Source organism: Mytilus galloprovincialis, chromosome 4 (assembly GCF_965363235.1).
Source record: "Mytilus galloprovincialis chromosome 4, xbMytGall1.hap1.1, whole genome shotgun sequence".
Classification (NCBI taxonomy): domain Eukaryota; kingdom Metazoa; phylum Mollusca; class Bivalvia; order Mytilida; family Mytilidae; genus Mytilus; species Mytilus galloprovincialis.
The window spans coordinates 76,891,406-76,918,423 of record NC_134841.1 but is presented as its reverse complement, the minus strand read 5'-3'; the positions used below and the strand labels follow the sequence as shown (position 1 = coordinate 76,918,423).

Sequence of the window (27,018 nt, the reverse complement as noted above, 5' to 3'; positions counted from 1 at the left end):
TTTTTGGGCGGGTTGTTGTCTCTTTGACACATTCCCCATTTCCATTCTCAATTTTATTTCTGCAAATGGAAAATGATGTGTAAGAGATTTTTTTTAAAGCACAAAGCAAATTAGAGTATTATGTATGATGCACTTAGATTTTTAAACTTTTACTTTTTAGGAGATTTCAGATCTATATCTTTTAAATTTCTCTTCAATTGTCAATGTTAAAATTTACCTATAAAATAAACAAAATTTTAGTTATCATTCTGTTTAATCCAAGCAAACTTGTGATAAAACTAGTAACTGACCAGGTTATTTGAAAAAAATCTTGAAATTGATAACTGATATGGTCAGAGGTTAATTACTGAAAATGGACTTTAATTACACATTCAACTATGTAAGTACACATTTAAGAGTAAAGGGAGATGTGGCATGTACATCAATATGACAGTATAACTTCACAAAGCAAACACCAAAAGACATCTCGGGGACATCTATAGGTAAACATAGTCTTCATCAAATGACAAGTATCTTCAATATGTAACAGCTCTATAAATAGGCACAACTTTTTTTAATAAATTTATCAGAGACTTTCAAAGATCTGCCATAAGCACAAGTTCCTTAAATGACAAATACCATTATTATAATAATAAGAAGATGTGGTATGATTATCAATTAAACAACTATCCACCAAAGTTCAAATGAAGTGGAGTCGTAGGCAATTATATGCAACCATAGGATTCCTTCAACATTTATTGCTGTTCTTCATACTAAAATTCTTTAATAAAGATTTAAATATAGCTGTGAGTTAGGTGTAAATAAATATTTTATTGATGATAGTCCTTTTCAGATGAATCTTATCTGTCTTGTATAAATATGCTATATTAAAGGCCTTTTGTTAATATATACTTTTTTCATCTATTCTTTGAAAGTATAAGATGTTATCTGTGATTTTTATAATTCCCCTACTTTTTGTCTGTCCCTGAAACTACAACAGTGATCTCGTAATGCTTTACTCAAGTTGGGTTTAAACATATCTTATTTGCTAAATTACTTATTTGTGCAGCACAACCATGTGCATGTGCATTTTTTGGGGTCAGTGTTAAAGGATGTAAATGATTTTTCTATGGTGACTTTATATATACTGTTCAAAAGAGAAAATACCAACTATCTTAAAATGTCTTTTGAAAGATATTGTTTAGTAAAGATAGATATCAATTCAAAATCACAGTACATTTTGATAAGTTAGTGCTTGAAAATAATGGAGTACTACCTGTATTTAGATCACATTTTAGTTTTGTTGTGAAAAACAATACAGTTATCTATGAAAATGATTTTATAAAATGCTTAGTTAAAGACCAAACAGCCTATTGTTTATGCGCATCAGCTAACGCAACTTGGTAGTGACATAAAAGCTCTATGACGTTGTTTCTAGCAATGAAAAAGCGTCAAATTATAACGTCCTATTTCGCGTTTTTCTCGAATTCCAACATGGTATACGCTACCTAGGTAAGCTACGTCTCCCAAGAAAAGAGGAACTATTATGCGTCACGCTACCTGGTCATAAACATTCAAATGATTACAGAAGCTTTTGAAATGACCATAGAGAGGTTTACATCGGAAATCAGATATCCCCTTCGAATACAGCTTTTGTCTAATATTGTAAAATTGAAAAAAATTTTTTAAAAAAACAAGAAAAAAGCAAATTTGGAAGCCCTCACACTATGACCTCTTTTTATACGACCAATCAAATTTTTGGGGGAATTGTATAATGGTATGATGTTGTCGTCTGCATCGTCGTTGTTGTCAGAATACAGGTTTGGTGTCTGGACAATAACTTTAGTTTAAGTGAATGGGTCTCTATGAAATTTAATAAGAAGGTTTAATACCACAAAAGGAAGCATGGGATGGTTTTTGGGGGTTATGTCCCAAACGTTTAGGAATAAGGGTCCAAAAAAGGGGTCGAAATAAGCATTTTTTTCAGTTACCAGTCAATAACTTATGTTTAAGTGTATAAATCTCTCTAAAATTATACCACAAATTTCCATACTGAAAAGAGATGCTTATACGCATGGCTGAAATCATTTAGCAATAAGGGGCAAAAAAGGGGGAAAAAACAAGGGTTTTTCCAGTCAAAGGACTATTTAAACAATTTAAAAACGAAGTAATCCAAGAATACACTTTTATTACTGTTATATATATATTTGATTACCTTCGTTGCACTGCTTGAAATTATGTACATGTATTAAGAAATATTGATTGTCTTAAGATGATTAACTGTAAATTTATTTTTAGAAGTTGCTATTAATTTTAAGCATGATTGTATGTCATTTTATATTTTAATATTTTATGACGTATTTAAATGAGTAGTTATTGTTGCTTACTCCATTAGAAATTTGAATTGAGATTATTTTTGGAAAAAGGGAAAGGGGGATGTGAAAAAAATGGGGACGGGGAGGAAATAACAATTTGAATGGGTTTCGTTTTTTCTCATTACAAATTTCAGAAAGTAAAAAGAAAATTTCTTCAAATATTTTTTTTTTGAAGGGATTAATATTCAACAGCATAGTTAGTGTATTGCTCAAAACCCCCCAAAAAATTGAAGTTCATTAGATCTCATTCATTCTACATGTTCTATGTCAGAAACCTATGCTGTGTCAACTATTTAATCACAATCCAAATTCAAAGCTGTATCAAGCTTGAATGTTGTGTCCAACTTGCCCCAACTGTTCAGGGTTCAACCTCTGTGGTCGTATAAAGCTGCGCCCTGCAGAGCACCTGATTTCCTCTTGTAACTCATTGACACCTCCTAACCAAATTCCTCAGATACTTATTGTCAGAACCCTTACTTACATACGTAGTGTTTTGTTTTTTTTTGCAGGAAAAACAGAAGAAGTTATGGCACACACCTCATTATGATAGTGAAATCAAGTTAAAACAGCACTATATAAAGATATGTAAAAATTTACCTGCTCATGGCTGTAAACTTTACCAAGTCAAAGAATTACTCAGAGGAAATGCTCAGAAAAAGGTAAATTTGGTTTGAAAATGGTTTTCTAAAAGGCCTGATATGACACAAGATTTTAAGGTATAGTCTTTCTAAAATGACCTCATTCACATTCATAATTTAGGATTTGATGACGGAAAGATTAGACTTTTTTTTTGTTTTGAAAGATAAACACGGTCTGTTTTTTGTTAAATTATTTGTAATTTCTCTTTCATATAAGTATCCTATAAATTTATGATTTGTTTTGTTAAGAAATAACTCAAATTTATCAATTGTTCGTAAATGTAGAAAAAATTTCATTTTTTGCTGTATATTTATCAAATTTAAAAAAATTGCACTATTTACGTTTTCATGAAAATTGGTACACATAATCTTCTTACGTAATCAAACAAAATGTCATTTTAAAAAAGAGGGGTCCATGAACTCGTTTTCAAGTTAAATCAATTTGAATGATAAAAATCAGTCGAAAACTGCATCTTTTCCTGATAAGTCACAGTTTGACGTCGTGAAAATAACATTTCACTTTAGCAACAGCACTACCTCCACTGTAACTGTATCGTATGCCCTTAAGTTAATATTCTTTATGTAAATTTGTAACAGAACTGAGGATATATGAAAATGCATCTTGAATTCAAAGTTCAAAAAGTATTTTAAATCTTTCAAAAGACCTTCTTCAGACACCAGTATTTACATCTTTGAATTTTGTCTTCAATACATATTTACATGGGGACTCTTTGTATTTATTGGAAAATTTTAATTTCTGTAAATTATAAATCAGTTGCAAGTTCCCTTTAAACAAAGAAAACATTCATTTATTTCTCTGTAATGATATAAATAACAAAACAAAAGTTTCAATATTACAGATTACAAGAATGTTTGGGGTTGGCACTGACAGAGTTGTCCTTCTTGACAACAAATCCAAAATTTTGGCTAAGTCACACAGTATTAAAGAGTTACAAGATTTTAATCCAGGCAGTGGAAAGTATCATGATGGACTGGACTTAGAATTCAGGGGAAGTAAACCATGGAATCTTACTATGTCCTCACTAGAAAATCTGAAGTCTGTGACAGCCGTATTATGGGATGCCTTAGACATGGATGGTAGATATCTTAATAATGGGACTTTACGTAGAGATAGTTTTGACTTTGGTAAGTCCTATAAAAAAGGGTTGGTTAATTTAAATGGATTCACTGGACAATGTCAACCAAGAGTTATAGTTTTCAGGAATTATTAAGGTCTTAGATAGAAGCTGTATTATAACTGCAAAAGTGTTTTTGCTATAATTAATTCAAAGAAAACAAATGCTAAGTAATTAGAATCTACAGAAGAAAAAGTAAGTTATTATTGAACCAAGGAAATTGATGCTGCAAACTTGAATGAATTCACAGCATTGAATATATAAAAAAGAAGATGTGGTATGATTGCCAATGAGACAACTATCCACAAAAGACCAAAGGGAACAGCGAGTTTGCTGAGAAATCCTCATAAACAATAGATACTTGTTTAGTCTTCTTCGGGAAGAGATTTACAGCGATTCCATTGAGAGTTTAGGCAAAAGTGATAAGGTTAGCTTACTTGCTAGTTGATCTGTGAAGTCATTATTTTGTGAGGTAAATTACCCTCCTTTAGAAGAAGACTAGTCCGACAAATAACCAATCTATCTGTCTGTAGTACTATAGGCTACTTCAAAAGAAGGGTAGTATACCTTACCTAATAATGACATCACGGTTCAGCTAGCAAGCAAGCTAACAAGAGATATTACCTTTACCTACACACCGAATGGAATAGACTGTAAAAATAACAGAGATCTGATCTGTAAACAAGTAATGATTTAAAAAAAAAAAAATCAAATTTTTGGCAGGACAAGGAAGTGCTAGACTAAGAATTCAGGGGGTGTAAAATAACATCAGAATTGATATGAATAAGAAAAAGAAATGTCCTGATGCAACATCACAAGGTTCAACATCATGGACATACATTTTTAACCCATATGATTCATAAAATCTGAAATGGAGTCAAATTTCTAAATTTTTCAAAACCTTTTAAACCCCTTCATTACCATTCAGTAAAGCTGAAATAAGATAAAACAACAAAAATCCTCAGTTTTGACCTTTAGAGATAAATCTGTAGTGTTCAATCAGTAAACAAAGATTTATAAAGAGTCTTGTCCACAATAGGAATCTCAATGTCTTAATTAAGTTCTTAGAGTTAAAACATTTATTTATTGTACTTGAGAAGTAAAGAGATCATAAAGGCTAATAGGATTGTAACCACTTGACTAGGGCACAAGTGTGTTTGAATATTTCATGATATCATATTGTACATATTTGTATTATGATATTAAATTGTATAGCTTATCTTCACACTTTTGTTTTGGTTTTCACATACTTTCTTGTTCAAACACATATAAAACTGAAGTTTTTTTTACAATATTTATTTACCTACGTGACTTTAACTTTAAGTAAAGTCAATATTCATTTTAAAATTATGATTTTACTTGTAATGTTTAATAAATCTTTGGCAAATGTTGCAAAATAAATGTAAATCAGAAATATGATCCGTCTTGAATGAGTTTGTCTTCTTTAGAAATTAAGAAGTCAAGTTGTTCAGTACAACTCTGAAGCGATTAATGAATAGTCTGATTCAACAGAAAAAAAGATAAGGTAAACGGTACAAAGAGGAGAATGAAAATAGAAAAAGGTGTCTATTTATTATGCTTTACTTTGAGCTACTGGACATAAAAAGATTATAGCCTTTCTGCTAATATCCTGGTATTTAAAAAGATAATTGTTTTTTTTATATCAACCATTAACTAAACACACACACATTCACCAAATAAGAAAGAACTGAACAATTAAGGGTTATAAATCATATAATGGTCAAATAAAGGTTCTCATTTCACTTAAGTTTTGTAAACCACTTGATGCTTCTCTCAACTATAAAAGTGCATATGTATGTGTCATAGCTTAAAGCCTCAATACAGATACATTTTACTTGCCATAGATGGACCCTTCTTTCTTTCTTTGTTATTTATCCTAAGTTTTGTAATTAAAAACGTGATAAGTGAACAGTAAACTGCTCATATTTCCAGAGTACCTTGTTTCAACTTTGGGTTTTTGGGATTTTCATCTTGCTCATTTTAAGTTTCCTTGCAATGCTTTGTTGTTCATTTTATAATCATTGTTTGGTTTTGCCTTTTTGGTTTCTTCAATCTTTTGCAAATGTTTCAAATGTTGTTTTAAAATATTTGAAATAAAACACTGTAAAACATGCGTCATATATAGTACATGTACCTAGAAGTTTTCTTTGTAAAATTGTTAGACAGTGATTCATAAATAAACCAATTCTGGTCACCTAAAACATGTTTATTTCATCCTTAAATCCATACTAGAAACTGACAATAAGATTAATTGCATTGAATTTGATACATTTCTGTCAATAGTTTGGTCTTCATTTTGTGTCACATTACCATTCATTCAGAAAGTTGTATTTTCTGTTATTATATAGTAATATTGACATGACCATTATCAAGGAAAATATTGAACCGGCCTGTCTTACTTTTAATGATACTCCATGGAAAAAATTTTCCGTTATCCATCCATCCAACAGGCTTGTTACCTAGAAAATGCTTCCTGTATTATTATTGCATTGGCGAAATACAAATTTTCATGGATTCATTGGTATATGTGTACCACAAATTTTAATGTTCAACAAAATATAAATTTTCTATAGGCTTGTATGCAGAATTTGGATATATTTTCCTCAATGTAAAGAAACTGGTACCCCAACAAAATATATGAAATATAAGATGAGTTGCCATAAAGTCAATAAAAGAAGAATATTGTTTTTGTTTCAGATTTTCATTGTAAACCTTCGCTTTTACGACCAGCCATCCATGGAGGCTCACGGTACTCCAAGGAATTAGAACATCTCAGAAAGAGGCTACACTTCCCAGAAGAAGTTGCCATCATGTTAACAAATGTTGAACATGGATTGTTTAACAGTATTTTACCATCACACTACATACGACAGGTTACTACTGACCTGACACGAGGATCAGTTGTGAACAGGAAGAACTCCAGTGTTGAAGATCTCATACAGAGATTTAATGAGGTCAGATAATAATACATAATTTTGAGTTTTATTTTATGTTGGGTTTCACTCATAATGGGAGTTTTAGAAGACGTAGCTTACATCTTGGTTGTGTTGATATTCACTGTTTTACTGCCATATCCAGTGCATTTAAAAGAGAAGCAAGAGATATCCAAGTGGAATTTAGACTCATAAATCAAAAACAAACTGACATTTGCTATTGCAAAAAACGAAAAACTACAACAATACATAAAACACAACAAAAAAAAAAAACAAAGACTGAGCAACAGGAACGCCACCACAAACAAGGGAGGATCTCTGGTGCTCATCCTGCTCCTCATGGACATTAAAAAGTTCAACTGAGACAAAATTTATGTGGAACGGCCAACTGCCAGCAAAGAAAAATAAGAGGCATGCTAAACAAATTGAAAGTATCCATTCAATGCTACTTCATCATTAAAACATAAAATAATTCATAATTGTTTATTTAAGGTTAGTTCCTGGGTCACACAACTGATCATTACCCAACCTACATTTGAGAACAGAAAAGCTATTTTGTCATGTATCCTCAGACTTGCCTTCTATTGTTGGTGTATTGGTAACTTTAACACAACCATGGAAATTGTGGCCGGACTCAAGTAAGTTTTCAAAATGTTGACCTGAAGTCTAAGGGAAATAGTGGCCTATGCAAATCTCAATGATGAATATTCAGTGAACAATTGGAGAAGAATCCAATCTATAAACATGATTAAGACACATGCATTTAACAGGCAGTATTGAAAACTTAAACTTTTATGTGTCTGGTACTTTGACTTGTAATTTTGTTATTATACCCCCGCTTTCAAAAAAGGGGGTATACTGTTTTACCTCTGTCTGTCAGTCCGTCAGTCCGTCCGTCAGTCCGTCCGTCAGTCTGTCAGTCAGTCCGTCCCATGAAACTTTCGTTGCATTTTTCTCAGGAACTACAATACAAGGATTTCTGAAATTTGATTTCAGGGTTTATCTAAGTCAGCTATACAGTGTGATGCGTTTTCAGATTGATCACTTGACCGAACACTTGTATGATTTTACACATGATAGCCAAGTTGAAAATTTTCGTCACATTTTTCTCAGGAACTACAATACAAGGATTTCTGAAATTTGGTTTCAGGATTTATATAAGTCAGCTATACCTGATGCGTTTTCAGATTCATCACTCGACAACTTCCTGTTTACCGAACACTTGCATATTTTTACACTATTAATATTATCCACTTGCGGCGGGGGTATCATCAGTGAGCAGTAGCTCACAGTTTCACTTGTTCTGAATTGAATACTTGATACTATTAAGCCTCACATGATTCACCTCGAAAATGTGTTGAGTGGATAAATATAGATTCTACCACTGCATCAAGTGTGATACGATATTTATCCACTCCAGACAGTTAAATTTTAAATAGTTAAAATTTAACTGTTGAGAGTGGAGAAATATCGTATTACACGAGATTTGGTGGTAGAATCAGTTTCTCTAATGATTTTTATGCAGTATGCAGGCAAACTTATTCCTTCTTCTGAAAAGATGTGTTCCTTTTATGTGACGTCATCAGGCATGGTCACCTTTTTTTTATGATGTCACAGTAGGAAATTCAGAAGAGAAGCAAGAAAATTTGACGTCATAATCGAATTTCGACCAATAAATATCTGAAATCAAACGAACCACACGTTGATTAAATAAAAATAATCAACAGGTTAGGAAAATTATAAATCGGCTAAGAATTAGAGAAATACATTTATCAAAATCAATGCGATATTGCTATACAATCATTATATTTAATGTTGATTCTATATTCTGTAACCTTAGGCAGAGAGACAAGTTTTTGATTTTTACATTTTATTTCAGATCAGAAAAACTGAGGCCCTTTTGGTTATCTATACCTGAAGAAGACTTGTCTACTCTTCATTTCTTAGTCTCTGCTTTGTTGACCAGACAAATGACCAATGAATACAAAGAAGCTCTCAGTCGATCTCTTGATATCCCAGAATGCAAAGTTGTACCTTTTTTCGGAGGATTTTTGAGAGATTTACGTGCATTGTTTATTACACTTCCAAGTGTGATTGTGTTGCCTGCTGAAGAAAACCAGTCCCTGGAGGTATGATTCAACTTGTTGACCTACATATCAATTTTATGTTCATTTAATTTTTTCATGAATAATGAACTTGCATATTACTCTTTTTTTCTTTTATATAAAAATATGAAGAGTAGTATGAATGCCAATAAGACAGTTACATAAACAGTCCTATTTTTTCAGCACTTGATTAGCATTTTGACAATCAATGCCTTTTCAGTGATGCTTGAGGCCAAAATATTTAAAAATCCAAAGCTTATTAAAAATTTGAAGTGCTATAAACAAACAAAAAAAGGACCAAAAACTGATATTTGAGGCTCAGATTGTCTGCTAGACGGTCAACTTCCATCAATATTTACATGAACAATAATATTATCATTTGTTTTTTCATCAGTTTATATCTGACTACAATGGGGAAGATAGGTTCATGACAAGGATTGGAGTTGGAGGTCTACTGAATATGGATAAGCTAAAACAAGCTCATATTGTTTTAAGTGATATAGCTTTATTTCATAGCCATGGTCAGCGGAGACGAGAAGAAGACTGCCAGAGGTAATCATTAAATATAAATTCATAAGAGATAGCACTTGGACCTACTTTAATTTTTTTTTCTCGCAACATAAATCAGTGTTAGTTTTAATTTCACTGATGGCTAACAGCTTCTCCCAAAAATGGTTCAGAGTTCTGAAAATTTTTGTTAAAAAATGTTCAATAAAAAAATATGATTCCTGCTTGACAGCAAAGCTATCAGCCTCAATAGAATAAATGATCAAAAGATTAAGGGTTCTTAAAAATGCCAGACACCAAAGAGATAAGAGGGATGGCTAGATAGCATCAGGTATTTATTGTTCTACATAAGGGAGATAATCACTTAGAATATTGAATTATTGGTAAAAACTCATAAATGAGCACATAAGGTGGTACCTAACACTACAGGGAGATAACTCTGTAAAGTCAGCTGAACGTAAATGGAATATTAAGCTTCTCAATGATCAAAATTGGTGTTTGTCAAACTGCTATATAACCAGTGTAATTTTTCTGACAAAACGGTTGGTTCAAAATTTTTGAAATTTTTATATTTTTATTAAAGGGTCAAAGTAAATACTTTGACAAAATTTTATGAAAATTAAACAAGCCAAATTAATTTTAGTGAAAGGGTTGGGTACCACCATGAGTTTATAGATATGATAAAAACCAATGCAAGGGTAGAATTGGAAATAAACAACTACACATAGAATTTTATTGAATCTGTCAGGTATAAATTTAGGTTTTACATTGTTGTTTATTCATTTGAAGAAGGCTATGTCAATGTTTGATAAGGGGACACAAATCATAAGATAAAAATGAAAACATCAACTTCAATGAAAGGAAAGGTGTGCAAATGAAATCATCCTTAAGGAAAAAAACTTTTGGTTTTAGATATATCTTCATTTTGCAGTATGTAAAAAGATCTGATGTAGCGAAATAACCCGTGAAATTTTAAAAGTATTCATAAAAAGTAAAATCACAGAAATACTGAACTTAGAGGAAAATCAATCGGGAAAGTCCATAATCACATGGCAAAATCAAATAACAAAATGCATCAAAAACGAATGGACAAGAACTGTCATATTCCTAACTTGGTACAGGCAATAAGCCACATATTAGAAGGGTAATATATTATGATTTTTAAGATTGAATTTTTGTATTGACAAATTGTTGCTTTCTTAATTTCAAGTGGCAAATACTTCATGCATATTCTGGTATAGATTAAATTTAAGAAATGTAAGTATGAAATTTGAAAACCCTTGGTCAAAATGTAACATTTCAGTTTTGAAGGAGTATGGATATTTGCATTTGCTGTTAAATTTTCATGTATTATAATTTTACAATTTTAAACTATTTACAGTATGGAGGCATTTGGGGAATATGATAATGATTGTGAAAGTGATTATGACCTTGACCTTGATTCTTATCAGCCAATCAAGGAAATTTCGGCAGACCATGAATTCATGTTAATAACAAGAAAAATGGCTAAAATAGACTCTCAAACGTTACAGAGCTTACACCACGGAACAACAGTAGTAAGAGTGGAGGAAGACAGTAATAGGTCATGCATGTGCTACCTCAAACTGGAAATTGACAATTCGACCTTGACTTGGAGAAAACAGTCATGGAGTTCTCTCAGTGCAAGCTCTTCAACATATCCAGACTTTGCTTTAAAAGGTGAATCTGATTCTAGTTCAACACAGGTTTTATGTATGAGGTATTCTGGTGGCGAAGATGTTTACGAGACTTTGGAAGAGGGTTTTATAGATTTACGTCTAGTCAAAGAAGTTTCAAGGAAAAATGACTTAACTATGAATGATCTTGGAATCATTATGAAAAGACATAGCATGGAAAATTTAGATTCTCAGAAAAATGTCATATCAATTCTATATGGTGCCAGTTACTCTGAAAATCGTAAAATTTACTTTGTTATTCCCAAATTCACTTGTAGAATGTGGTACTCAGGATTAGTACGTTTAGTCAGAGCAGCCAGAAGACTTTCATGGCAGACAGATAAACGTGTACAATGTTTGAAAGTTCAGTATTTACAATTGTTTTATGAGAATGAGAAATGTCTGGGACCAACACCTGCAGAGGCTATCAAGGTAATTTATTTAGAGATTTGCTATCTTAAAGATGAAGGGGCCTCAGTGGCTGATTGGTCTAAGTTAGTTGCTACTGTAATCACTAGCCAGTCAACACTGAGGTTGTGAGTTTAAACCGTGCTTGTGCAGATGTACTGGACTCCTATCTTAATTGACTAGGATTGTCATTTTTCCTAACGAAGGTCAGTGGTTTTCTCAGGCACTCTGGCTTCTTCCACCAATTAAAACTTGCGCCCAAGAAATGGCCCAAAAGCAGTGCTTAAAAGTGGTGTTAAAGCACCAAAAATCAAATCAAATCAAATCTTACAGGTGAAGATGAATTAATGGATTCATTTTTCACATCATGGATACATTGTTGTGAGTGGTAATATATTTTTACATGCATGATTAAATAGATATTTCTAGAGAGGTACTAATCATATAAACATACTAGTGTTGTCAAATCTTACACTTTTGCCTAACTGGTTACTCGGATAATCGTTCGACCGATTAACCGGTTAACCGGTAATTTAAGTTGATGTTTGAAAGCCTTATCAACAGAACCCTGCACATAGATATAAGATGTCGTATGAGTGTCAATTTGACATCCTTTCATCACAGTCATAAATACGATTTTAGAATTGAAGTTTTTCCTTTAGCATTATAAGGCTTGTCTGTGAGGATTCCTGGCGAAGTTTGACCTTTAATAATCAAATCCACCGTATCAACTATATATAGCGTTTGTACAAACTTCAGATTAAAAAATAAAATAAAAAATATGAATCTCGTAGAATTGAATATGTCATATGTCTGAAACCGATTATTCGTTCCTTTTCTCTTGTTGTCTCCGAAAATAATGGGGTGTGTTTCAATTTGAAATGATTAATTATAAAAAAGAAGATGTGGTATGATTACCAATGAGACAATTCTTCACAAGAGACTAAAATGACACAGAAATTAATAACTATAGGTCATTGTACATGCTGTACGACCTGTTTCTTCACTGTGTTTGCTTTTTTCTTGAAGCATGTTACTCGTACTTTCACGTATACATTGAGTACATTCACATTGGTTTGCATTTCACAATTTTTGAATTTAAAGTAAGACTAACCCTTGCACTACAGAGGTTGCACATTTAAATGTAGGTTTGCACAATGTTAGATCGAAAAAGAAATAATGAAGTAATTAGTAAAATCAAATCTCATTACTGATTTAAAGTTACTGTTAAAAAAAACATGTTTACTAATTATGTTTCTTAAAGATCCTGCCCCGAACTCTAATTAATTTTATGTTTTTAGGATTAACAATAGCAATTAATATACTGGACAATTGATCTGTCAAACTAATTACCACGACGACAATTTTTAAATAAAACATAACTGTTTAATGATTTGATTTTCAAAACAAATTTATATCAAATCTATCGAAATTGAAAAAAGTCCGGTTAACCGGTTACCGTTTTTGGTATTCGATATTCGGTCGTTCGGTTAACCGGTTAACAGTTGACAACACTAAAACAAACGCTGTTGTTGATAATTAGGGGTCCCCTATAGTGATCAGTCTGTCCGTCCGTCCGTCCGTAACACTTTGTGTCCGCTCCATATCTAGAGAACCATTATGATTTCATACTTTATACTCTACATGTTTATTAACCACCCCCAGAGGGCGTGTCATGATGTATGTACAACTTCCTAGGTCAAAGGTCAAGGTAAAAAAACTTTGGTTTCAGTTGACAACCCTGTGTCCTGTGGTGAAGATCGTGTCCGCTCTATATCTTGAGAACCGTTATCATTTCAAAGTTTATACTTGACATGTATATAAACCAACACCAAAGGGTGTGTCATAATTTATGTGCAACTTCCTAGGTCAAAGGTCAAGGTCAAAAACTTTGGTTTCAGTTGACAACCCCATGGCCTATGGTAAAGATCGTGTCCGCTCTATATCTTGAGAACCGTTATCATTTCAAAGTTTATACTTGACATGTTTATAAACCAACACCAAAGGGTGTGTCATAATTTATTTACAACTTCCTTGGTCAAAGGTCAAGGTCAAAAACTTTGATTTCAGTTGACAAACCCATGTCCTATGGTAAAGATACAATTTTTTAATGCACATTATTCACAGCGGGGCCCACAGAGATGGCTCCCATCTCAATGATATCTAGTTCATTTGTGGTTCTTGAATCAGTCAGGGGACTTACTTAAACAAGTGATTTTCTAAATTACTGATTCAAGTAACATTATTTCCATAAAGGTTTGAAGTTACAGTTGTCTTTCTTTAATAATCACCTATTTAAGTAGTACAAATTAATCACTAGAAGAAGTGATTTAATATTAGTGTAGCTTTAAATATAGAATACTAATGATCCAGGGACTAATTATGTTTCTAAACTTATCAGAACCAACATCTGTGTTGTCTAGGATGACCAGGTCATTTCAGGTGATGACCTTGTACTGAATCTAGGATAATGACATAAAAATCACTTGTTTAAGTATCAGACCTCAATTTATTTCCCAAAAATCATTTCTTTAAGTATCATTATTTTAATAACCCCCACTAATTTCAACACCCCCGAACAGTGAAATTTTTATCGCGAACAGTAGAATTTTTTTTTTTTAATCCCAATTTGTGACAAAACCTTGAATTTGCTACTCAAATAAGTGATTTAAAAATCACTTATTTCAGTAAGTCCCCTGACTGATCATGTGAATGCACCATGTTTGGAATCTGAAAAGTGGTTTTTGAAATGTCCTTTGTAAACTACAATTATATCATAAAATGTTTAATGGAAACAATGATTTAGTAGGCTGTATTAATTAAGAAATTTTCAAGTACAATAACAACAAACAGTAGAGATACTTAATAGAAGAGACGTGCAATTTTGTACTTATACCAAATGGAAATGTTGTTCAAAGCAAAACTTTCTATGGTTTGATTGCATTTATTGTATCATGGTGATTTTGTATGCTGTTTTAATTAAGAAATTTTAAATTACAATTATATCAAAACAGCAGAGATATTAATAGAAGAGACGTGCAATTTTATACATTTACAAAATGGAAATGTTGTTCATAACAATAATATCAATTATTTCTGTGCATTTATAAATAACATGCTTAATGGAAACGGGATTTGGCAGGCTGTTTTAATTATTAAAATTTCAAGTACAATCATAACAAAACAGCAGAGATGCTTATTGAAAAATATGCAGTTTGTACATATACCAAATAAATAAGTATTTTACAGCAATAATATCTATTATTTCATTGTATTTAATTGAAAATGGTGATTTTGTGGCAAATCATTTCATTTTGTTACCGAAAATTCACTTACAACTCATAAAAATTTTCATAACATTTTGAACATAGATCAGCGACTTGTTTGTCCATGCTATGAAACTCTTTCTTGTTTACAAAAAGTCTTTCACAATATTTACAATCCCAAAAGTTTTGTCCTGAATCACTAAAGTTAAGCTTACACTATAAGGTGTGCTCGATTTGGTCCAAATTTGTAATTGTTTTCAACTGATTTCTACATTCAAAATCTCATTTTAGGGAAATCATTTGTACTACTGCATGTAGTAACCATCTATTGATTAAGTAGGAATTTTCAAATATAAGTTTACTAGGGAAAACTTTATGGATTATCTGTAAAAGTGTATAGCCTTGAAACAGCAAAAAGTTACAAAATTCTTATTTAAAGGAGTAGGTTCAGTAACACCCCTTTTTGGCCCCAAAATATAGCAGTTTTACAAAATTGTGAAAATGTAATCTTTTAGCTATTTACTGGAAAGTAGAATGCTTCTGCTACATAAATATGGGCGGTTTTTGACAATACAATGCACATATATCAGGTACTAGCATCATTAAGTCATGCTATATTACTGAAATCTTCACAATTTCAGCATTTTAGTTAAATTTTAGAAGGTTTCCGTCTTCAATGAAAGTGTCCGCATTCCTGTTCATTCATTATATTGAAACGTAATTTGTATTTGATGATAATACATAACATATATAAAGGTTGAGAATGAACATGGATGCAGCCACTTTCATTTTTGCCAAAAACCATCCGAAAAGTGACTTTTTGGCATGTTTGATAGGTTTTTCATATTTAAGCTTGAATCGGAGTGTTTTTAATGACTAAATCAGTTAAAATCTTTCACATAAATTTATTGAATCAATTGATATAGACACTTAAGTCTTTAAAAACTGTCCAAAATCTTTCGGTAGATGAATCTCAAATTTGAGGCCAAAATCAGCCCTTACCGGACCTACTCCTTTTTGATTGTCTATCGATATATATCTTAAGTGTATTTTATTGCTTGGAAAATTCACAATGTATATCATTGTTTTTTTGTAGAATAGAAAGTACAATTCGAATTTGTGTATCCTAAAAAACAATCATTTATTAAATGGTAATTTTTTATATGTTTTTTACGTTCTTTAGAATTGACATTTTGTGGTCTAATTTTTTGTCTAAAAATAAACAATGATAAAAGTAATGTTGCGACACGGACGTGTTGGAAATTTTTCCTCTTTTTTTAAGGTTTCTTCTATTGAAATGGAAAAGTATGATAGTCTTGACGTAATCATGCTAAATGAGCATGATCAATATAGATCTAGAAATGGAATGCTGGGAATTAAATGGTTTCTAACTTTTCATTTCCTGTCGTGCTGTCATTTTCTTTTTTGTTTATATGAATTTTATCAATTATGGTTGAACTACCTAAACAGTGCAAGGCCATAAGAAAGAAATGTTTTGTTTATCAGCATGTTGCTTTCCTCGTAAGAAGATTTAAGAAAACAACCAATTATTGTTTAAGTTTGTTGAAATATTTTACAAATATTGAAAACTGAGAGAAAATTTAGCTTAAAATCATCTCTTTTGGCAAACAATTATATCTACACATAATAATGGACAAGTTGAATTAATTAAGAAAATTACCTGTTTACATAATCATGATAACATATAATTTAAATTGATATGGTAAAATTCAGGAAATTCAGAGGAAAGCAAGATTTGACATGATCACAATTGAAATTTGACCAATTTTTCAAAAAATTAGATAAAAATAATCAACAGGTCAGGAAAAGGATTATTCTACCTCGAGTTAGAGAAATATAGAAATTTCAATTGCTCATTTGTATGTAAATAATAAAATTAACTAAATATTTTGTGTATTTTGACTAAATATTTGTTTTCTTTCTTAAAAATGAAATTCAATCCCGTTAAAAATAAAAAAGTCCTGACAAACCAACCTCACATTTCATTGGCCTTGTTTGTATTTCTAATGTACTTGTTGTCATGGAAAAGTTTTAACATTTTTTTATCCTAACTCTTTGATTATGAAATGTTTGTAAGATTTATGATAGAAAAAGCAATATCAGCCTACAGAATGACATACTTAAAGTTTTACAAGTATTCCATTTTACGTAGGATAATTGTAACATGTGTATATATACAAGTGAAAGATTCTATAGCATCTTTTGAAAAGACTTTGATCTGTAAAGAAGTTTTTATATTGGATGGTTATACAAATGTATATGATTTGTCAAAATGAGTAAGTTTAATATATTATATTTTATATTAAAATTATTTGTAAAATGTTTGGTAATAATCTACAATTTTTAGGTAAATTTTTAGCCTAAACTTATGCATGTTATGTATGTGTTAGCTTTTTAAATCACATGACCCAAAGAGTCATGTTATCTAGTGGTTTTAATGGGGTGTCATTGTTGTACGTCCGTATTTGTCTTAATTCAAAGTAGGTCATTGCTGATTTGATCAATAGTAGGTGATTGCAAATTTAATCAAAAATAGGTCACTGTTAATATATATTTCAAATTATTGAATTAAATTTTATAAATGTCTTTTTTTAAAAGAACTAATACATTCACTATCGGCACTATGAATGACTTTTGGTTGTGCCTTCTCTGTGTTGGATGGAAATCAAGATTCATTTCTAGAAGTGTATTTTTAAAAGGAAATAAAAAAAAAACAACAATTTAATCCTCTCCTATAACTCCCACTTTGCATACAATTATAGAGATTTCATAGGTTCAATAACCCAAATCTTTCCCAGTTTGAATATTCAGTGACTTTTGGTAGTATATTTTCTGTGTATGAAGGCATTTACATTTTAACAGATTCATTTCTGGAAGTTTATTTATTGTACATGTTGTATGGAAGTCATAAAAAAAGAAATCCTCACTTAAATCTCTCTTTTGATTTTGTTATGTTCCGATGCTGTAGTGTATATTATATTTTGTACTTTCAGGTATTTGGAGGTCGTCACTGGTCAGCTAGACCCCAGACCACTTCTGGCTCACAAGATCTCACACCATCTTCTTCCAAGTGGACACCCAATGTTGGACCATTTAAGAAGAAAAACAGTAGTTTTTCATCATCTAAGGTAAATGTTAATATACAGAAATGTAGGTTATACCTCATTAAGACAGCAACCCAACAATATGAAAGACAGCTAAATACTTGAAGCTATTTAATTCTGAAATCATGAGATGGCATAAACTTATAGTCTTAAGATTTTATTGTCATGATTGTATATTTTGAACCAAAAAATATATCAATGCAGCTTTTATTTTGGTATGGTTGAAATTGTTTTTCAGATATTATTTGGTCAAGACAGATATGAACTACAGCCTTTATTGTAACCACATCAGCATCTTTGTGTATGACACTCTTATTGTCCTTAATATATGAACACCTGAAAAATGTTATTTGATTGATTTATAATCATTTTAAATTTACAAATGCTGCAAGGGATCAAAGAGCAGTCTAATCATACCTTTTATTTTGAATACTGTGAAGTATGCACATATATTTATGACAGATTATTAAAACATTCACTTTCAATTACACAATTGTTCATTTTTCATTCAAAATAAGTGTTACATCCTGAAATATTTGAGTATGCATTTAAAAAGTAAGATACCTAAATCACATAAAATATATGTTCCTATTTAGAGTGTAGAATTAGATGGTCAAGGCTCAAGAAGGTCCAGTGGATACATTACAACCTCTAAGGTAAATATTTTACTTCTTGCACTCTAAGTGCATTTTTGATAAACAATAGTAATTTAATGTGAAGCAACTGACCTAAATAATAAGAAAGTTATTGTATTCTTATTCATACAAAGTAATATTGATGAGACAGTAACCTAACAGTGAAAATAATGTTAAGACCTCTAGAATTTTTATAAAAAAAATTATTTCATTTTAATCTGATATGAGATTCAACAAAACGTAAGGTTGAATAGTGCAGCTTGGATGATTAAGCTTTAAATACTGTACACATACCAGACACCTATAGAAGGTGTAATAGGGTTAGATAAGATAAGCTATTTTTCAGTAAAAGCTGTAGAAACCCTATATTTTGAATTTAGTCATCAGATTGTTACATATTTTATAAATATTACATTGATGATTCTCACTATGATATTTGAATTATAAAGGGCACCAAGATTACAGTTCTGATCATTTGCCAGTTTTATCACCTTTTTGTACTTCTCATATTCAAATGTTATGTGATGCAAATCATATCAAGACGTCTTTCTATGAAAATGTTTTTCTTTAAATTGTAGGAATCTAGTCCAAAACTAGCAGGCAGTAGTGCAATAAATGACAAACACTCAGGGATGTCTAAATCATTCGATACCGGTATACCCAAGTCTCTCGCAGCTAGTGACCAAAACCTGGATAAACTATTGAAAAACGATAATGGTGAAAGGCCACGTAGTCTCACATTCAGTTTTACAAATTGTTATCGTAACAAGCGAAGACGCATGTCTCTTGGAATTCATTCAATGGAGAACAAAACAAGCTCAATAACACATTCCATACAGCTGACATTCCTGGATTTTGTTGATTTGTTTAAAGCTTTTAGTTTAAGATGTCGGAGAGATTTGAAAGATTTGTTTGAAGAATTTGCTTTGTCCTGTAAACCTAGCGGAAAAGATCCACCTGCTGTTAGACCGCCAGGATATGCTCCACCCCCTGGTGATTACTGTAAGTTTATTTATAGTTTCTGTTGTTGTAATATTTTCTCTAAATATTCTCTGAACATCTAACAAAAACACACTTTAGTTTTTATAAACCTGTCTTTGACAATTCTTTAAATAGTATGGGTGCTGTCTGTATGTCCATCCATCTGTTTACACATTTGTTTGTCTACTTATATGTCTGTCTGCCATACACACTTCATAAAAAAGATAGAGTATACTTTATAAAGTTAACATGTAAATTGTATGGTATAATTAAATTGGCTTGAAATAAAGCTCTCTTTTGATTTTATAGATTTGTCGTCCAAGTGATACAGAACTTTCACACTCAGTTTGTATTAATGTTTTCACATGTCACAGACTAACTCAAATATGAGCAAGTTAGGAAACTTTACACTACTGTTAAAAATATTAAAACTGCTTTGAAAGAATGAGACATAAATCAACTCTTTTGATTATCTTTACAATACATGTACATATACTTTTAGATATTTAAATTCCAACAATGCAGTATTGAAATATAAATTAAAAACTATATGATATTATAGGTGTGATAACAAGAAACAGTTCCTATGAGTTGTCACAAGATAACATACAGAGACATAAGATCTGTGATGCCATTGCTGTAGCAAGTATAGGACCGAACTGTGCGGGAGTGGAGAGCACACAGAATCGCTGTCTTAGCCTTAAGGAATTCAAAGAATTTTTAGAAGAATACCAAGATCAACATCTTCATGATGAAGAAATCATACACCTTATTCAGGTATTGTTATTTTACAGTGTCTTCATGATGAAGAAACCATACACCTTATTCAGGTATTGTTATTTCATAGTGTCTTCATGATGAAGAAATCATACACCTTATTCAGGTATTGTTATTTTATAGTGTCTTCATGATGAAGAAATCATACACCTTATTCAGGTATTGTTATTTTATAGTGTCTTCATGATGAAGAAATCATACAGCTTATTCAGGTATTGTTATTTTATAGTGTCTTCATGATGAAGAAATCATACAGCTTATTCAGGTATTGTTATTTTATAGTGTCTTCATGATGAAGAAATCATACACCTTATTCAGGTATTGTTATTTTATAGTGTCAATGCTCATGTTAGATTTTAGCTCACCTGGCCCATTTGCTATGTAAGACACCTTGCATCTGTCATCTTCATTTTGATTTCATCATTCATCAGGAAAAGAGGAACAGATAAGCTTACAGCTCATAATGTGGACATCTTTATTTCATCAGAATATGTACATGTACCAGTGTATTGATATTGAGGTCATTGAAACTCCATTACTGACAAAGCTGAAGGGGACTTTTCTTTATTTTATTTTATTCTCATAAACATGATAAGTTGTAATATATATATATTTTTCATAAAAAGGATTGGTTCTAGCCATATTCAAATTTTTGAGATTGATGCCATGAAGTGTACAAACAGAATTATTGTTATCATTTAAAAGGTATTTCAATAAATAGATGATATATCTTGGTCTTCTCATTTCAGCAACATGAAGCAGACCCAGTATTACGAAACAATAACTGCTTGTCATTTGAAGGATTTGCTCGGTTTTTGATGGACAAGGATAACTACGCCTACATCTACGAGAAAACACGGCACAATGACGAGGTAATGGTAGTAAGTTATCTCTTATCCATCTATATGGACTATTTTGAGGGTGGTGGTCATGGACATAATCCTGGTTTAAATGGTAATGTAATGTGTATATTGAAGTGCATTTTAGTTTTTCTATATGGATCCAGAATAATATTGTATTGAGGTCAAAGATTGCTTTAATAGTGGATAGAGTGTGGAGATTGGCTCTACAAATGTTGTAACTTTGATATATATATCGTTTCTTTCCCTTTTGTTTCATGGGACTGTTGTAACTTACAAAATAATGATTATCCTCATTCTTCAATTAATTAGTTACTTCCTAAACTGTACCATCATTTAGAAATGGTCAAACATTGTATGTATAAACTTTCTAAAGGTTCTTTTTATTGAATTTAGATCAATTATACATACTTTGTTGTGTATATTTGACAGTCTTTCAATTGCCAAACTTAAAAGATTTACAATCACTTTCGGTTTGAGTTTGATTTTCTCAGCAGGAAAATTTCATACATAGATTTTAGTAATATACATGTAGTAAATTTTCATGTGAAGGATATAAATAAAAGTTGAAAATTGTAAACTCTTTCTAAAAGAGGGACGAAAGATACCAAAGGGACAGTCAAACTCATAAATCTAAAACAAACTGACAACGCCATGGCTAAAAATGAAAAAGACAAACAGAAAAACAATAGTACACATGACACAACATAGAAAACTAAAGAATAAACAACACGAACCCCACCAAAAACTAGGGTGATCTCAGGTGCACCGGAAGGGTAAGCAGATCCTGCTCCACATGTGGCACCCGTCGTGTTGCTTATGTGATTACAAATCCGGTAAATAGTCTTATTCTGTAGGTCACATTCATGAAAGGGAAGGGGATTGTAGTTACGACGTAAGGAACATATCCGATATCATTTGTGAAACGGTTATTCCATAACGGTCAACCAACTCGTGATGGCGTCCGTAAAATTTACGAAGGGATGATTTCAACTTCACCATTTGGAACTCTTGGTTTAATAGCTTCCTTGTGAGCAGTAACCCTCTATCAAGAAAATCATGATAGGAAATGCAAGCACAGGAATATCGTATCAATTGGGAGATATATACCCCGTATGCAGGTGCTGCTGGAATGTTGCTACTTAGAAATGAAAAGTTCACAATTGGAAAGCTGAAATCATCTCTTTTGTCGTGAAGTTTTGTTTTCAACCAACCCTCATTGTCAATTTCTAGATGTAAGTCAAGATATGAAGCCGACTTAACTGTATCTGTAGTATCCTTTATCTCCAATTCGATGGGATAGATGCGTTCCACATAGTCACCAAATTTTGAATTGTTTAGTGAAAGAACACATACAAAAGAAATTGTATTACTGGTACATGTACTGGAACTGATTCTGCATATAGAAAGAAATAAAAAGTAAAAACCATTGGGATAGTTTAGTTTTGATATCCTTACAAAAGTTTTGAAAGAATTTCTTCATTGATTTACAGGATATGGAACAGCCACTGTCTCATTACTACATAGCCTCATCTCATAATACATATCTAACAGGGCACCAGTTAACTGGAGAGTCATCACCAGAACTGTATAGCCAGGTTTGTTACCAGTATTTACATTATAATTGTGGCCTATTTTTAACTCTGAGAAATTCTTAAATATGATTATGTATTAGTAGATGTTTATTCAATCAAATAGTAGGTAATAAGGCTAGCCTGTGTTCTGCATTAATATGATTACAGATGATATACCACATAGAAATAGATATTTTTGTAAATTAAATATTGTAAATAATAGTTTCAGGTGATAATGACATATGTGATTCACAGTTGCGTGTTTTCATTGCTTACTCATTTTTGTGGCAAACTGCCATTTAAAATAGAATGCAGAAACTAGTATTTATAAATAAAAGGGAAAAGATATTTAACCTCACAACATCCAAATTGCATAGAGTATCAAATTAACACCCATCTTCAAAAAAAGAGATCAATGTGAAAAGTTACATCCTAATTTATAACAATACAATTTTCAAAAAGCAACTATGACCAACATGAACCTATAACAGGCTCCTGACTGTTATTTGTAAGATTTAATGTCCACCATATTCAAATTTATAAGTAAAATGCATTACTTTTACAAACAGATTTAATGTACAAATTTTCAAAATTGACAATATTGGTGGTGATTTTGTTCTAGGTGTTATTACTTGGTTGTCGGTGTGTAGAGTTGGACTGTTGGGATGGGGATGATGGTTGGCCTATTATTTACCATGGTCACACTCTAACCACTAAGATACAGTTTAAAGTAAGTACTTCATTTGATAATGATCAATAATAACTAATATTATAAAATGTTTTGATATGAAGTCAGCTATTCCAGAAAAAAAGAAAGGCCTTTCTATATCCATTTCCATTCCGAAAGGTGAGCTTTTTGCCATCACTTGGCGTCCATCGTCGTCGTCCGTCTGGTGTAAACTATTTCAAACATCTTCTCTTCTGAAACTACTGAACCAATTCCTACCAAAGTTTAGCTGCATGATCCTCAGGTTTGTGTTTTATTTTCTGTTTCGTCAACAAACATGGCCGCGATGGCTAAAAATAGAACAGGCATAAAGTGCAGTTTTTGGCTTATATCTCAAACACTAAAGCATTTAGAGCAAATCGGATATGAAGTCAAATTGTTCATTAGGTCAAGTTCTGTCAGCCCTGAAATTTTCAGATGAATCTGATAACCCATTGTTGGGTTGCTGCCACTAAATTGGTAATTTTAAGGAAATTTTGAAGTTTTTAGTTCTTATCTTATATTTATATTAATGATAAAGATAAACTGTACAGGGCAAAAATGTTCAGCAAAGTAAGTAAGATCTACAAAAAAGTTTATTGTATTATATTATTTATTTACTTGTACATCAAGAAACATAGTCACTATGAGTAAAATGCATTTTTTTTTCGCTTTTGAAGAAAATATGACAGATACTAAGAATATTCCAAAGGAAAGATTTTAAGCAAAAAATAACAGGTGAACGATTTGAGCCTCTTATTTATTTTGACACAAGCAAATTTGGAGTTATGTGATAATTTTACTTTTGCTTTCTTCAGTGCAATTTTAGAATAATGTTATATATAAGTAAAACTCTAAAACTTTATTTTGTAGGCAGCTGTAGAGGCAATCAATAAAAGTGCCTTTGTTACATCTCCCTACCCCGTTATCTTGTCTATAGAGAACCACTGTTCTGTCCCACAACAACAGAAGATGGCCAAAATATTTAATGTAAGTTCATAGATATAAGAAGATGCGATATGAGTGCCAATAAAACACTTCTTCATCCAAGTCCCAATTTATAAAAGTAAACAATTATAGGTTAAAGTACGTTCTTCAATCTAGCGCTTTGGCTCACACCGAACAGAAAACTATAAAAGGACCCAAAAATGACAAATGAAAAAAACATTCAAACGGGAAAACCAACTGTCTAATATATATATAAAATAAAAGAAACACAAACTAATAGGTTGAAAATAAACTGACAACTTCATGGCTAAAAAAGAAAAAGACCAACAGACAAAGAATAACCAGGCAAAACACAACATAGAAAACAAAAGACCAAGCAACTGCAAACTGAAATATGTTTGTATGTTAAAAAAATGAAATTTTACTTTTACCCACCTTTATATGAAAATTAATAAAGATTTATTATGCAAGTAATCTGTAAAATTGTAAATCTGTGCAACCTGCATGTAAAAAATTACCTAAACTATTATTGGAAACAGTACTTATTTTCTACTATATTTTAACAGGAAGTATTTGGAGAGAGACTTGTTACCAGTTTTTTGTTTGAAAGTGATTTCTGTGAAGACCCTCAGTTACCCTCACCTAACCAACTGAAATACAAGATACTTATCAAGAACAAGAAGGCAAGAGACCAGGAAGGCTTTCCTTTGAAAAAGGTATGGATGGGGATTAAAGTTTCGGAATAATTGAAATATTGATCTATTTAGTTTAAAGACAAAAATGGTTATGTAGTTTAAAGGTTGTTTTTATAATCTTTTTGACATATTGTTGGTAGTAAAACATACTTTAACTATACTCAGAGTAATTATTTTGAAGACATCTGTCTGACTTTTTTTTTTAATTGCTCAAAGCAAAAACGGTCAGACACAAGTACAACATATTTCTAAAATCTTCTTAACAATACAATATATATAACAATACAATTTTTTATATATATAAAAATACAAATTGAACTAGAGCATGCATTATATAATATAAACAACAGAAATATTACTAAACTATAGGGAAAGAGGAGAGGGAATGAAGAAAGAACAACAGAGATTAGGATGATGATGATAATGATGATGTTGTGTGTTTTACTTAAATTTTATCTTTCTGGAGGAAAAAAAAAGATAAATTTGAACTTCAAATCAATATAACTTTGTATACTAAAAGAACATACTGGTATCTTATGTCTCAGAAATTTCTTTCAGGTATCATCATGTCCAAGAACCAACAGTATGGCGTCTACAGACTTTGATGATGACGATGTTGATGACGATGAAGATGATGAAGAGGAGATAACTGATGGTAAGATGATAAGAAATTAGAACATATCTCTTTGACAGACCCTTTGTCGTTATTTAGGAACACTATGTTCCATGAGACATGTTCAATATAAAATGAAACAAGTAACGATTTAAAAAAAAAATGTGTAACAACTTATGAAATTAAACATTAAAACTGGTAAACTGCAGCTAATGATTTTAACAGCTTTAATTGGTACTTATTTGGTATTGAATAGTGGTACCTCAAGTTCTTGGTTTGAGACTTTAAAATGATACCCATTATCATCATTTACTTTAAAGTATAAAAAAAAAATTATTAATCAAGACAGATAACTTTTTTTTTAACTATTATCTTAATAAAAACAAACGACCTAAGAATCATGTGTTAATAAAAAATCATGGACAGAACATCATATGTAAACTACATTTATTCCAGTAAAAGAACAGCTTCGAACATCTGTGGATAGCCAGGACAGTCAAGCTGGGGACCAGGAGGATTCTAGAGGAAGGAGCAGTACACCTTCTGATTATCAGGGGAGGTAATTACATTGGAATAGTACATATAAAATCTCATATCAATGTATATGCAATTGATTTTGGTTTGGAAATTTTACAAAAATATATATTTGGCAGGCATTTTTCTTGCAATTACTGTAAATTCAGAAATTATTGCATGATTTTTATTATTGCAAAAAAAGGCGACATAGTTGTAAACGCAATAATTTAAATTCGCATTTTGAAATATTTTGTATGAATTAAACAGGATTTTTCTCAAAATCGTAAAAATTAAAATTGCATTCAAGTCTAAAATGACAAAATCGAATAATAAATGCACACGATAATTTCTGAATTTAAAGTAATCAATTTTGTTTTTTATATATTATACCATTAATAAAGATCAGTTGTACCTTTTCTTCATGTTTTCTAATCAACATTTTCCATGAAAAGGCTTCAAGATTTTAAATTATTTTTAGTTGAACTTGAATTTGAGGTTAAGTTGAAAAAAAGATTAGGTCTCATTC

General features: G+C 31.3%; 1 protein-coding gene across 4 annotated transcripts in view; it reads left to right on the top strand.

Annotated features, from left to right (window-relative positions):
- The window catches only part of LOC143072991 (1-phosphatidylinositol 4,5-bisphosphate phosphodiesterase epsilon-1-like), a 139,184-nt gene that overhangs the window by 92,804 nt on the left and 19,362 nt on the right, over window positions 1-27,018 (top strand). For 3 of the 4 annotated variants that reach the window (XM_076248195.1, XM_076248198.1, XM_076248199.1), the window contains 18 exons: window positions 2,864-3,013; window positions 3,853-4,138; window positions 6,847-7,103; window positions 7,575-7,720; window positions 8,962-9,211; window positions 9,582-9,739; window positions 11,076-11,820; window positions 18,077-18,211; window positions 18,784-18,843; window positions 19,401-19,824; window positions 20,366-20,580; window positions 21,330-21,461; window positions 22,934-23,038; window positions 23,637-23,744; window positions 24,594-24,710; window positions 25,235-25,384; window positions 25,922-26,018; window positions 26,433-26,535. In XM_076248195.1, the coding sequence (XP_076104310.1) occupies window positions 2,864-3,013; window positions 3,853-4,138; window positions 6,847-7,103; window positions 7,575-7,720; window positions 8,962-9,211; window positions 9,582-9,739; window positions 11,076-11,820; window positions 18,077-18,211; window positions 18,784-18,843; window positions 19,401-19,824; window positions 20,366-20,580; window positions 21,330-21,461; window positions 22,934-23,038; window positions 23,637-23,744; window positions 24,594-24,710; window positions 25,235-25,384; window positions 25,922-26,018; window positions 26,433-26,535 (3,638 nt within the window). The remainder of the gene's footprint in view (window positions 1-2,863; window positions 3,014-3,852; window positions 4,139-6,846; window positions 7,104-7,574; window positions 7,721-8,961; window positions 9,212-9,581; window positions 9,740-11,075; window positions 11,821-18,076; window positions 18,212-18,783; window positions 18,844-19,400; window positions 19,825-20,365; window positions 20,581-21,329; window positions 21,462-22,933; window positions 23,039-23,636; window positions 23,745-24,593; window positions 24,711-25,234; window positions 25,385-25,921; window positions 26,019-26,432; window positions 26,536-27,018) is intronic. The other variant, XM_076248197.1, reaches the window with a different exon arrangement.